The sequence below is a fragment of the Staurois parvus genome, unplaced genomic scaffold, assembly GCF_062004578.1.
Source record: "Staurois parvus isolate SC_StPar_1 unplaced genomic scaffold, SC_StPar_1.0 ptg000500l, whole genome shotgun sequence".
Classification (NCBI taxonomy): Eukaryota; Metazoa; Chordata; class Amphibia; order Anura; family Ranidae; genus Staurois; species Staurois parvus.
The window spans coordinates 738,829-752,477 of NW_028318296.1; the positions used below are offsets into that span (position 1 = coordinate 738,829).

Below are 13,649 nucleotides of genomic sequence, written 5' to 3' on the forward strand. Positions count from 1 at the left end.
GTCAGAATGTCTGGCTGTGTTCCGCATGAGTTCCACCTATACATCCAGAAACTTCCTAGATTGCTTGGATACAGAGGAAGCCAGAGGCAGAACTAGCGGCACTTGAACGTGCTGAGCAGGCATTACTAAACAATTGCAGCTCTCTGTTAAGAAGAAAGCCTAAGTAAATTCTCCTAACAGTTCTCCTATCAAGCAGGGGAACCAACTGTAATCTTCTTATCCTAGCACCTATCTATGAGGGTGCTACATACTATTTAAATGTCATTTTTCTTGGAGTTGGACTTTAGTTATAAAGATTTTGAACTGTAGATGTGATGTGTACATAGATGTGCAAAGGTTCTGGCAAAAGTGTGAATTTTCTTGAAACCTTCTGTAATTTCCAGATTTCTATATCAACTCTCTGGAAAAACTATTTGACACCTTCAATAAAGACAAGAGAAAGGACCTCCGCTCTGTAATGGAAGAGATGGAAAGGAAAATCATGATGTATGAGCCATGTAAGTGTTTTCTTTTAATATATATGTTACTCTGCTAACCCAGATAATTTGCACCTGCAAAATGGACTCACACACAGAGTAGTATAAACCAATGTGACGTTTATATTGAATTGCAGGGTAACTGAGTCAAGAATAACAGAATAGCATTTGACTTGATAATAACTCTGGTGAAGGTCAGCAACTATGAACCAATGTGTATCAACATACACAATAATTAACAGTATTCACCCACTAGGGGACCACCCACATTACATATACTGCGGCAAAGTGGCCCCTGTGCACAGGATCACGTTTATAAACGTCATCCTGTTTTCTTGGTAGGGGGCTGTCCTACCCCCGGCACCGATCACGGCCATGGGTGTCAATCACCAGATCCCGGCCGGTGATTACCCGCCGGAGCCCGGCGATTGCCAGCAAACACTTATAGGGAGCACAGCTGCATTGTTTTCAATGGAGCTCTCCTCCCTGTCAGTTTTCAGCACACTGTTCTGTTTTGCTGAGTTCAGCTTTCCAGAACAGTGTGTAACAGTAAAGTAAACACCCCCCACCCCCTAGTAAAACACTCCCCTCACACAGTTAATCCTTTGATTGCCTTTTAATGTTAACCCCTTCCTCCCCAGTGCCATTAATACAGTGTCATTGTTTTTTTTTTTTGCACTGATCACTGGATTGGTGTCACAGGGGATGTCAGTGACCCCAAGTAAGTTCCCCCCTGTGCCAGAAAGTCCATGTTGTGTTCTGCATGAGTTCCACCTATACATCCAAAAACTTCCTAGATTGCTTGGATACAGAGGAAGCCAGAGGCAGAACTAGCGGCACTTGAACACACTGAGCAGGCATTACTAAACAATTTCAGCTCTCTCTTAAGCAGAAAGCCTAAGTAAATTCTCCTAACAGTTCTCCTATCAAGCAGGGGAACCAACTGTACTCTTCTTATCCTAGCACCTATCTAGGAGGGTGCTACAAACTATTTAAATGTCATTTTTCTTGGAGTTGGGCTTTAGTTATAAAGATTTTGTACTATAGACTGTAGATGTGATGTGTACATAGATGTGCAAAGGTTCTGGCAAAAGTGTGAATTTTCTTGAAACCTTCTGTAATTTCCAGATTTCCTTACCAACTCTCTGGAAAAACTACCTGACACCGTCAATAAAGACAAGAGAAAAGAGCTCCTCTCTGAAATAGATGGAATGGAAGAGGATATCATGATATATGAGCCGTGTAAGTGTTTTCTTTTAATATATATGTTTACAGCTGCACAATCTGCACAAATGATACATCTGTTAGGACATATAAGTTTGTGGGGGACATTCACATGAATTCAAAATACTGGTAATGACACCGTTCTGGTAGTAGTTTCCTTAAGAACTACCTGCGCCTAGCTCAGACAAGCATTTGCACCAGTGATTGTAACATTATCCACACGTACTCCTAATTCTTACAGCTCCAACTACCACCATATATACTGCGAGCAGGCAGCACACCCAGGCCTCGTTCTGCTGGGTAACTTGATTAACAGCTGTACTTGGAAGTGAAGTGGGAGCCGTGGCCCTGCTGTTAATAGAAATTGCATTGTTTCCTTTGTTAATGTAAGTGCATTTTTTAACCACTAGGGGACATATACTGCCCCTGTGCGCAGGATCATGTATATAAACGTGATCCTACATTTCGGGGTAGGGGGCACTCGCAAGGCGCACGACCGCCCTACCCGCGGCACCGATGGTGGCCGGAGCCTGCCAGGCTTCGGCAAACACTGACGGGGAGGAAGGCTGCATTGTTTTCAATGGCGTTCTCCTCCCTGTCAGTTTTCAGCACACTGTTTCTAATACATCCTGGTCTTTCACATACCTCTTAGATTGTAAGCTCCCAGGATCAGGCCCTCCTAACCCTCTTGTATTGAACTGTATTGTTGCTGTATTGTCTCCCGTTATATTGTAAAGCGCTGAGCAAACTGTTGGCGCTATATAAATCCTGTATTATAATAATACCAGCACTGCAGTATCACTTGGTGACGTGACGAGTCCCATAAGTGCAGTACAAGCTGGTGCGGTGGCGAGCACAAGTAGTGTCCTGCAGTCACCAAGAATTCGCACACAGGCCCATAGAGCCCCTAGTATCCTTCCGGATGTGCTTGCAAATCCCAATTGGCAGTACACAAATTCTGCAGCAGCCAAATTTCCCCCATTCACTGCCCAACCAGGAATTCAGGTGGAAACAGCAAAACTACTCCCCTTGATTTTTGGAGCTGTTTTTCACGGACTATCTGTATGCGTTGATTGTGGATCAAAGCAATTTATATGCACAACAATATATCGCCGCCAACCCAAATTCAAACCTTGCCAGACCATTCGCATGGAAACCCATTACGGTTTCCAAATTTACATTTTTTTTGGGCCTAACCCTCAACATGGGCATTACTAAAGAAATGAATTGCGGTTGTATTGGTCCACAGACCCAAGTCATCATATGCCGTGTTCTCTGCTGCCATGGCCAGGCATAGAAATGAGAGTATAATGTGTTTTATACATTTCAACGACAATACACGCTCTCATCCTCGGGGTGACTCTGAATTTGACCGGCTTCACAAAATTCAGCCCCTCGCAAATCACCTTAACCAAAAATTTGCAGATATCTATACTCCCCAGCAAAAAATCTGTGTTGATGAGTCCCTCAATAATTTTTCTGGCCACCTTGCATTGGAACAATTTCTCCCCAGCAAACGTGCCAGATATGGGGTCAAGATGTATAAGACCTGTGAGAGGGCAACAGACTATACTTATAAGTTTTGGCTTTATGAGGGAAAAGATAGTCACGTGGAGCCCCCTGGATGCCCAGACTACATGGGGAGAAGTGGCAAGATAGTTTGGGACTTGGTGTCATCCTTTTTCCATATGGGGTACCACTTATACGTTGTGACATAAATGTAAGATTTGAGTAGCTGAGATGTGATCTGTAGAGATATGACACTGTAGATTTAGCTTCATTCCATGTTAATATTAAGATGTGTTCAGAATTCAGTCAGAGACATATGGTCACTAATTAGCATCTGAAAGGACAGAGCATCCTCTAGGCTGGAGGTGACACATACAGTTGCAAGAAAAAGTATGTGAACCCCTTGGGATTACGTGGAGTTTTGCATGAATTGGGCATAAAATGTGCTCTGAACGTCATCTAAGTCACAACAATAGAAGAACACAGTCTGCTGAACATAATACTACACAAACATTAGATGTTGCCATGGTTTAATTGCACATAACATGTAAACATTCACAGTGCAGGGAGGAAAAAGTATGTGAACCTTTGGACTTAATAACTGGTTGACCCTCCTTTGGCAGCAATAACCTCAACCAAACGTTTCCTGTAGTTGCAGATCAGACCTGCACAACGATCTGGAGTCATTTTGGACCACTCCTCTTCACAAAACTGTTTCAATGTAGCAATATTCTTGGGATGTCTGGTGTGAATCGCTCTCTTAAGGTCATGCCACAGCATTTCAATTGGGTTGAGGTCAGGACTCTGACTGGGCCACTCCAGAAGGCGTATTCTGTGCTGTTGCAGCCATTGTTTTGTTGAATTACTTGTATGCTTTGGGTCATTGTCCTGTTGCATCACCCATCCTGTGCAAAGCTTCAGTTGGCAGACAGATGGTCGTACGTTTTCCTGCAAAATGTCTTGATAAACTCTGGAATTCATTTTCTCATCAATGACAACAATCCGTCCAGGCCCTGAGGCAGCAAAGCAGCCCCAAACCATGATGCTCCCTCCGACATGTTTTACAGTGGGGATGAGGTTTTGATGTTGGTGTGCTGTGCCTTTTTTTCTCCACACATAGTGTTGTGTGTTCTTCCCAAACAACTCAATCTTGGTTTCATCTGTCCACAGTATATTTTGCCAGTAGTGCTGTGGAACATCCAGGTGCTCTTTTGCAAACTTCAAACGTGCTGCAATATTCTTTTTGGACAGCAATGGCTTCCTCCGTGGTGTCCTCCCATGTACTCCATTCTTGTTTAATGTTTTCCTTATTGTAGATGTGTCAACAAAAATGTTAGCATGTGCCAGAGATTTCTGTAGGTCTTTAGCTGACACTCTGGGATTCTTCTTTACCTCATGCAGCATTCTGCGCTGTGCTCATGCAGTCATTTTTACAGGACGACCACGCCTAGGGAGAGTAGCAACAGTGCTAAATGTTCTCCATTTGTAGATGGACACATGAACATCAAGGCTTTTGGAGATACTTTTGTAACCCTTTCTAGCTTCATGCAAGGCAGCAATTCTTGATCGTAGGTCTTCTGAGAGCTCTTTTCTGCGAGGCATGGTTCACATCAGACAGTGCTTCTTGAAACCAGTAAACCCAAAACAGGTGTGTGTTTTTTAAGGGCAGGACAGCTGTCAAGCACACATCCAATATCATCACACTGATTGGAGTCAAGGTTGGCTCACTCCTGGTTCCAATTAGCTCTGGGAGAAGTCATTAAGCTAGGGCCTCCCATACTTTTTCCTCCCTGCACTGTGAATGTTTACATGTTATGTGCAATTAAACCATGGCAACATCTAATGTTTGTGTAGTATTATGTTCAGCAGACTGTGTTCTTCTATTGTTGTGACTTAGATGACGATCAGAGCACATTTTATGCCCAATTCATGCAAAACTCCACATAATCCTAAGGGGTTCACATACTTTTTCTTGCAACTGTAGATGTCAATAAGACTTGTCACCTTCATAGTCAGACTTTGTCGCCTTCTAAAAATCTAAGAAGAAGAACTCCAGACATTTCGGCTTCAGAGTCAGAGGGAGACCAAGAGAGGGCTCCGATGTGTCTAGGAGCTCTAACCTGTATCAGCAGATTAAGGGAATATATTTCATCTCTCATAAAAGCTAAAATTTTAGTTGCAGAGAGATGAAAATACTTCCTTCTGATTGGAAACACTGTAGGCTATATCTGCATGTAAAACTGTATTTGTAGCCTATGTAGAATCCAAGAGAAACGCAGAAAACAGTTATATGATGCCTGATTGCGACAGCTGAACAGTGATTGGTACTGTCGCAATCGGACTGATGTGCTGGTGTCAGAAATTCAATCCTTGAGTTGGTGATTCAAACTGTTCCTGGTCCAATCAACTTTGGGCATTTCAGTACCCACAATGTCCTGTGGGCTGGTACAGGAACACCCTCCAGAGTTGATTGGCCAAGGGCTAATGTACAGCCTACATCCATATTCCCATAAATTGAAGACCTGAGATATGGACAGTGTGATTTCGTACGGAGCCGGTTCTATTTGACTGGCGAATCGCGGACTTTCTCTGACTTGCTCCAGTCACAGGATAACTCTTGGTAAAAGTTTTATTTCTGTTTTTATTCCCTTTTATTTTATAATCAATAGCCAATTGTGTGTATTTTTTGTATTTTCTGTAACTTTTTATACTTAGTTTATGTACATAGTTTATCCACTGCCCACTTTCGGGATATTGAAGCATAAAATGAATAAGTGACTTCTGGGTACATAAACTCGGTCTCATATCTCTGGAGAGATTGTATTGTATTGCATTGTCTTTATATGCTCAGCCAAGTTCATTGCCTATTTGTATGCAATTGCACTGCGTGTTGGCAGATTGCATGCAGATTGTAAAGTAGGATATCTGTGTGTATGGTGGCCCAGCAGACCAGTCTGCGGATAAACTGTTGGGTGGTGGCAAGCTACCGATTGTTGTGTGTCTGGTGTGGGGGTGTATGGACAGTGGAAGAGTGATTAACACTGGGGTTGTAGCTTGTAGGATAGCTGGAGGAATCCTAGAAGGGTGTGCCAATTGCTAGATTGCTCCCCAACCCTTAGCGTGCACCAGATTGTATATAAGATTCGTATCTGCCTGTGTGTGGTCAGCCAGCTGGACTGGAGTCTCCCTCTAGTGGTGGCCAGAGGTAGTGCGGCCTGTGAAAGTGTATCACGACCGGTCTTATATATATTCAACGTAAGTCCCCCTTATTCCCTCTTTACCCCAAGTCACGGCCGGAAGTGCATGCCTCGGTTAGCTAGTCGCTGTGGGCATGTGGGTTGGATCCGTGACATACGTGGACATGTTTTCAAGCGTGCCACTATTTAGACATTTGTACAATCTTGGAACTGGCACATGCGGCACCGTGTGTCTTAATGTGTGCCCATCATTAGAAGTGGGTGGATGCAGGGCGGTATATTCTAATGGTGGGCATACCACACACTTTTTCTGGCAGAGATTTCTTCTCTTTTTTTCATTCAGTCCACAAGCTTCATACAAAAAAAAAAAAAAAAGAACATAGCATACTGTATATACCAGCAATGATCAGCGATGTACTGGTACATCCCTGGACTTTGAATGGTTATACTGGGATGATGCCTACAGCTGCAGGCATCAACATGGCATAGTTTTTTTCAGCCGGCGACCGGCTTTCATGTGATAGCAATCCTAATGGCTGATTAGCTGCCGGAGTGCTTTTACAAGCAGTGGGAGATGATAACCCCCTCCCCCCGTTGCCTTCCACTGCCTTCTGGGGCATTCCCGTGCCATCGGGGGAAACCTGAGAATGCAGCCGGTGTTGCTGCCAGCTGACCATAGAGCTGATTGGAGACCAGAATGGTGACATAGTCTATAGTCTAAGAAATCGGAAACTATGAACATTGCATCACTTCAGTTTTGCAGGATAAAAACAGCACCATTTGTAAATCGGCAAAGCATCTGAACACACCGATCTTGGTTTGATTACATAATGTAAGGGCAGAGGAGCGATCTAGAGTCTGATAGACCGCGAGCGTTGACCCTGTGCCAGTATGTAAACAGCGGTTGAACCATGCATGTGAGGTATCGCCTTTACCGTCGGATCAAGAGCAGTAATTCTAATGCTAGACCTCCTCTGTAAATCTAAAATGGTAGCTTGTAAAGGTTTTTAAAACATTGCCTATGGATATTAAAAGCGTATGCAGTTTGTCGCCATTTGTGCTGCCACGCAGCTTTACTGTTTAGCTGTTGTTATTTACATGTTATGTTATAATGTTATTTGGTATCATCCACACACCCCTGCTGTTTCTGACTAGTTGGTTGCTTCCACCTTCATTTCCTGGTGCAACATTTTAGTTTAGTGGTTATCAAGATGCTGTAGAGTGAGGAGGCTATGTACATTACTGGAAATTTACCTATGAAAACACCTTTATGTTCACACCTTTGCTACCTTGAAGTATAAAGAAGCATTGGAAAATACCTCTGAAGTTGTTATTCATTGAGTAAACTATCTGTTAAGGCGATCATTCAACTTGCTGCACACATTCTGACAGACTGGGTCTAAATGAATCTCGCCACAAGTACAACCGATGCCAAGACAGAACAGTAAATTTCCAGTAAATCTCCATGAGAATTCATCACACAGCCATCTCTGCAGCTTCAGAACTGTGAGTAACCATTCTCCTGTATGAAGAACAGTAATCTTGTCTGTGCACTGAGTGAAGCATCCAGTGTGAGCCAGGCTGCTGCTCTAGCTGCCTCATTGCAATAGACATTCAGCTCCCCAGCTCAGCCTGCTTGCAAATAAAAGTAACTACAGAGCTGAGTTTCTGCAGATTTCCAACAAGACATTAAAACTACAGCACTTGTCATTATGTCTGACAGAGATCCCACTGATGAGTCACCTGCATGTAATCAAGATAAAACAGACACCATGCTGCATTCTGCTCGTCCTGTTAGAGCCCCTCATCCATCTTTGAAGGCAAGGGAGGCTTATGATGCAAGTAAGGAAGAGACATACAGTAACCTGACTGCATTATGGGAGAAAACTTTAAGTTGTATAACAGCCAGTAATGAAACTAGCAACAATTCTGAGCAATTGAACACTGCCCTCTCAAGGGTTAAGAAGGCATTTGAGAATTATAAAAGACTTTCTGAAAAGTACTCTTCCCTTTTGTCACATTCCAATGTAGAGGAAGCTTCAATAGAATTAAAGAACTTTATTTCTACTGACCAGCAGAGACATACCACTTATCTTGAAGCAAAGACACAGATAGAGGGTAGATTAGCACAACTACATGAAACTGCATCTTGTATATCTGCTTCTTCCAGACACTCAGGAAAATCAAATAGGTCTGCCCGCTCATATCATAAATCATCTTCTAAGTCATTGCGGTCCTGCTCTGTAAGGTCAACATTGAGCGACCAAATACTCAAAGCTCGCCAAAAGGTTGCAGTAGCCCAGGTTCAAGCCACCTGTTCTGAAAGAGAAGCAGCCTTCAAGGCAGAAGCTAAACGAATACAAGCAGAATCAGAGGCCCAGCTAGAAATCCTTCAGAAAAATAGAGAAAAGGAAGTAGCCTTAGCGGAATTATCCGTCTTGGAACAAGCCCTTTTAGAAGAAGAAGGAGCATATTGTCCCAGCTTGGCTGCTTGTCAAGACCCTGTTGAAAGGACCCTACAGTTTGTCTTAACCCAGAACCACGACGATACAGTTCCACCTACAGTTGGAGATTCTTCCCATAATCATCCAGCAAGTCAATCAGAAGGCAACATGTCGTCAAAGCAAGCTGATCAACCAGACGCACCTTCCAACAGAGACACTCCACAACTACCACGTGCCACAAAATTAAGTGTACCAAACTATCCAGCTCATGTGCCACTACAAACATATGTGAATAGAGATTACAAGGGCACAACAGAAGACTACAGAGTGAACTCTATACCTCCTTTAATACAGTTAACTTCAACTTCAAACGCACAGAGATCTTCAGACACCAGACCCTTACCTGGATTGAACCCATCTGCAATACCTTTCTCTCCACCTATCGGCCAGCATCAGATACCAACCATGATTCAAGATGGTGCACCAGCAGTATCACCTGTGGATGTAAAAACTGAAAGGGTTGATATTGCAGAGTTCAGCAAGTACATGATTCGGCGAGAGTTAATTACTACTGGACTGTCTAGATTCGACGACCCCCCAGAGAACTATAGGAGTTGGAGATCTACATTTAAGGCGGTAACCAAGAACTTGGATATTGAACCTCAAGCAGAACTTGACTTACTAATAAGGTGGTTGGGGCGTCAATCTTCAGAACAAGTAAAGAGACTTAAATCCGTCTACATTTACAACTTTGAAGCAGGCCTCAATGCTGCCTGGGAACGTCTGGAACAAGACTATGGGAGCCCCGAAGTCATTGAATCTGCCTTATTCCAGAGACTAAAGGACTTTCCTAAGATTTCTGTTAAGGACAATCATAGGCTTAGAGAGTTAGGTGACCTCCTTCATGAACTTGAAATTGCTAAGTCAGATCCTAGTTTGCCAGGTCTTAGCTATTTAGACACTGCTCAGGGTGTAAATCCTATTGTAGCAAAGTTGCCTAGTCATCTCCAGGGAAAGTGGACTAGCGTAGGATCAAAGTATAAATATGAACACCATGTTTCTTTTCCCCCCTTTTCCTATTTTGCAGAGTTCGTCAGGAAGATCGCAAGAACCAAGAATGACCCAAGCTTCCTGTATCCAGATACAACCATCTTTCCTTTAACTACTTCAAAGGGTATTGCCACCAACAGTAAATTCAGGGACTTAAGGCATCCTATTGCCGTGAGGAAGACCGCTATCACGTCCAACGTCTTGGCTACAGACACTAAATTACAAGATACCAAGGCAAGTAATCTTGATCAACAGTGTCCCATTCATAATGCACCACATTCTCTCTCCAAATGTCGTGCATTTAAGGACAAGCCTATTGAAGAACGTAAGACATTTCTCAAAGAACATAATATCTGTTTTAAGTGTTGTGAATCCTCCGATCATTTCGCTAGAGACTGTAAGATCGCCATCAGATGTTCCCTGTGCAACAGTGCGAGGCATGTGGACGCACTCCATGCAGACCTGTTCAAAAGGAAACCTTCGCCCGGCAGCAACCCCAAGACCACCTCAGATGATGGCGGGGAGAGAACTGAGCAACATGCTGACCCCGTAACCACAAGATGTACAGAGGTGTGTGGAGAAGGGCTTCATAGCAAGTCTTGCAGCAAGATATGTCTTGTAAGGGTTTTTCCTGAAGGATGTCCACAAAATGCCATAAAAATGTATGCCATACTAGACGATCAGAGCAATCGCTCGTTGGCAAGTACAGAATTCTTTGACTTATTCAACATTCATGGAGAGGCCTGGTCCTATACCTTGCAGACATGCGCAGGAAGGGTCAATACTTCTGGAAGAAGGGCCCATGGCTTTATAGTGGCATCAGAATATGAGAACATAGAGTTTCCTCTTCCTACTCTAATCGAATGTGATCAACTACCGAACAACAGAGAAGAGATCCCCACACCTGAGGTTGCACATCATCACCCTCATTTGAGCCACATTGCTAAATGCATTCCTACACTTAGCAAGGATGCGAAGATCTTGATTCTTCTAGGGAGAGACATTCCTAGAGTTCATAAAATAAGAGAGTTATGCAACGGTCCAGATGATGCTCCTTATGCCCAGAAACTTGATCTTGGATGGGTGATAATAGGAGAAGTTTGTTTAGATCGATCTCACAAACTCTTGGATGTAGCTTCTTACAAAACTAATGTGGAGGGATCATACACCTATCGATCGATGAAATGTCCATTGCACTATTATGTGAAGGAAAGACTTGATTTCAGTCCTGAAGTTCCATATCAAGTACTCCAAGGCATTACTTGCAAGCTCACTCTCACAAGGATCTTGGTGATGCAGTGTACCAGACTACTTGTGATGACAACAAGATTGCTCCTTCGGTCGAAGACAAGGAGTTCATCAAGATTATGAATGAAGAGTTCTTCAAGGACAACTCCAACAGTTGGGTAGCTCCATTACCTTTTCGTGTACCAAGGCTTACTCTCCCTAACAATCGAGAACAAGCTTTAGCCAGATTTGCTGCACTTAAGAGAACTCTACGCAACAAACCTGAGATGCAAGATCACTTTCTAGCATTCATGCAGAAGATTCTAGATAACCATCATGCCGAGCCAGCACCAGATCTTGTAGAAGGCGAAGAATGCTGGTACCTTCCATCCTTTGGAGTCTACCATCCTCGTAAACCGGAGCAAATCAGAATCGTCTTCGACTCAAGCGCTCAGTTCAAAGGAACTTCTTTAAACAACGTTCTTCTAACAGGTCCAAATCTAACGAACAACCTTGTAGGAGTGTTGATACGGTTCAGGAAGGAACCCATTGCTGTGACAGCTGACATCCAACAGATGTTCCACTGTTTCGTAGTCAAAGAAGACCACAGAAATTATCTCAGATTCTTGTGGCACCGCAACAATGACATTAAGGATCAGGTGATAGATTATCGCATGAGAGTCCATGTCTTTGGCAATAGTCCATCTCCTGCCGTGGCAACTTATGGACTGAGAAGAACAGCACAGGAAGGTGAAAAGGAATTTGGATTTGCCACCAGGCAATTCATTGAGAGAGATTTCTATGTAGATGATGGTCTGAAATCCTTCCCAACACCTGAAGAAGCCATCAATCTGATAAAAAGAACTCAACAGCTCCTGTTGACTGCTAACTTAAGGCTTCATAAGATCGCATCTAATAGCAGTGAAGTAATGAAGGCTTTTAATCCGGAAGATCATGCTAAAGATTTGAAGGATTTGGATTTGGGAGTAGATGGCCTACCCACGCAAAGGAGTCTCGGTCTTCTCTGGAATGTAACTTCAGATGCATTCACCTTTCAGGTCTCTGACACCAAGAAGCCATTCACCAGACGAGGAATCCTGTCAACTGTCAATAGTCTTTACGATCCCCTAGGCTTCGTGACTCCAGTTACCGTCCAAGGGAGATCCATACTTCGTCAGCTTACTGAGAGAGTGACAGATTGGGATGCCCCTCTACCAGTAGACCTACTACCTAAATGGGAGAAATGGAGAGACTCCTTGAAAGTATTGGAAGAACTTAATATCCCACGCTGCTATTCACCTACTTCAACTTCAAGAAGTCAGAGGAAAGAGATCCATATCTTTTGTGATGCGTCCACCGAGGCTATAGCGGCCGTGGCTTATCTCAAGATCATAGATTCCTCCGGGAGATCCCATGTCGGGTTTCTTCTAGGAAGAGCCAAGTTAGCTCCAACACCGGCTCACACTATTCCAAGATTAGAACTGTGTGGAGCAACCCTAGCTGTCGAAGTTGCAGAATTCCTGCAAAATGAAATGGACACTGAAATTGATCAGGTTAAGTACTATACTGACAGCAAGGTCGTACTTGGCTACATATGCAACAGTGTAAGAAGGTTCTATGTGTACGTGGCTAACAGGGTAGAACGAATAAGAAAAGTCAGTAGACCTGAACAATGGAACTATGTCCCGACTGGTTTGAATCCCGCCGACATTGCCACGAGGTCAGTGCCAGCAGTTGTCCTCACGCAAACCATTTGGTTTATAGGACCCAAGTTTTTAACAGATCAGTCTTCTACAAACTCAGAAGAAGATATCGATTTCTACCTGGTGGATCCAGACACTGATCAAGAAATCCGCCCTGAAGTTATAACATTGAGTTCTAACATTTGCTCAAGAAGAAACTTGGAGGTAAGACGTTTTGAACGTTTCTCTTCTTGGAAAAGACTGGTGAAGACTATAGCAAGATTGAGTCATATTGCACAGATTTTCTGCAAGTCCAACCAGACATCGTCTTGTCATGGATGTCACACTTGCAAGGAGTCACCCAATGCGTTAGAGTATGAGAAGGCAGAGTTATTCATCATACGTCGTGTGCAAGAAGAAGTCTTTGCAGAAGAGATTAAGTGTTTGAGAGGCAATAGACCAGTCTCAAAGGGTAGCCCACTATTCAAACTGAACCCAATAATTGACAATGAAGACATGCTTAGAGTTGGGGGACGACTGAATAAGTCAAACCTGCTAAGAAGGGAACAGAACCCTTTGATAGTACCAAGAAACCACCATTTGGCAACCTTGATTATCCGGCATTACCATGAGAGAGTCAGACATCAAGGAAGACACTATACCGAAGGTGCCATCAGAGTTGCAGGGTTCTGGATAATTGGAGTGAAAAGACAAATAGCCACGATTATTCATAACTGTGTCAAATGTCAGAAGTTGAGAGGTAGACAGCAGTATCAACAGATGGCTGACCTACCCACAGACAGACTGAGTGAAGATGCACCCTTTACATATGTTGGAATC

General features: G+C 43.4%; 2 protein-coding genes across 3 annotated transcripts in view; both read left to right on the plus strand.

The window, feature by feature from the left end:
* The window catches only part of LOC149452041 (uncharacterized), an 860,283-nt gene that overhangs the window by 640,944 nt on the left and 205,690 nt on the right, over positions 1-13,649 (plus strand). For both annotated transcript variants that reach the window (XM_089689852.1, XM_089689853.1), the window contains 2 exons: positions 384-497; positions 1,605-1,718. In XM_089689852.1, the coding sequence (XP_089545978.1) occupies positions 384-497; positions 1,605-1,718 (228 nt within the window). The remainder of the gene's footprint in view (positions 1-383; positions 498-1,604; positions 1,719-13,649) is intronic.
* Positions 8,119-11,271, plus strand: LOC149452043 (uncharacterized). Its single transcript, XM_089689849.1, has one exon. The coding sequence runs from the start codon at positions 8,119-8,121 to the stop codon at positions 11,269-11,271; it is 3,153 nt and encodes a 1,050-aa protein (XP_089545975.1).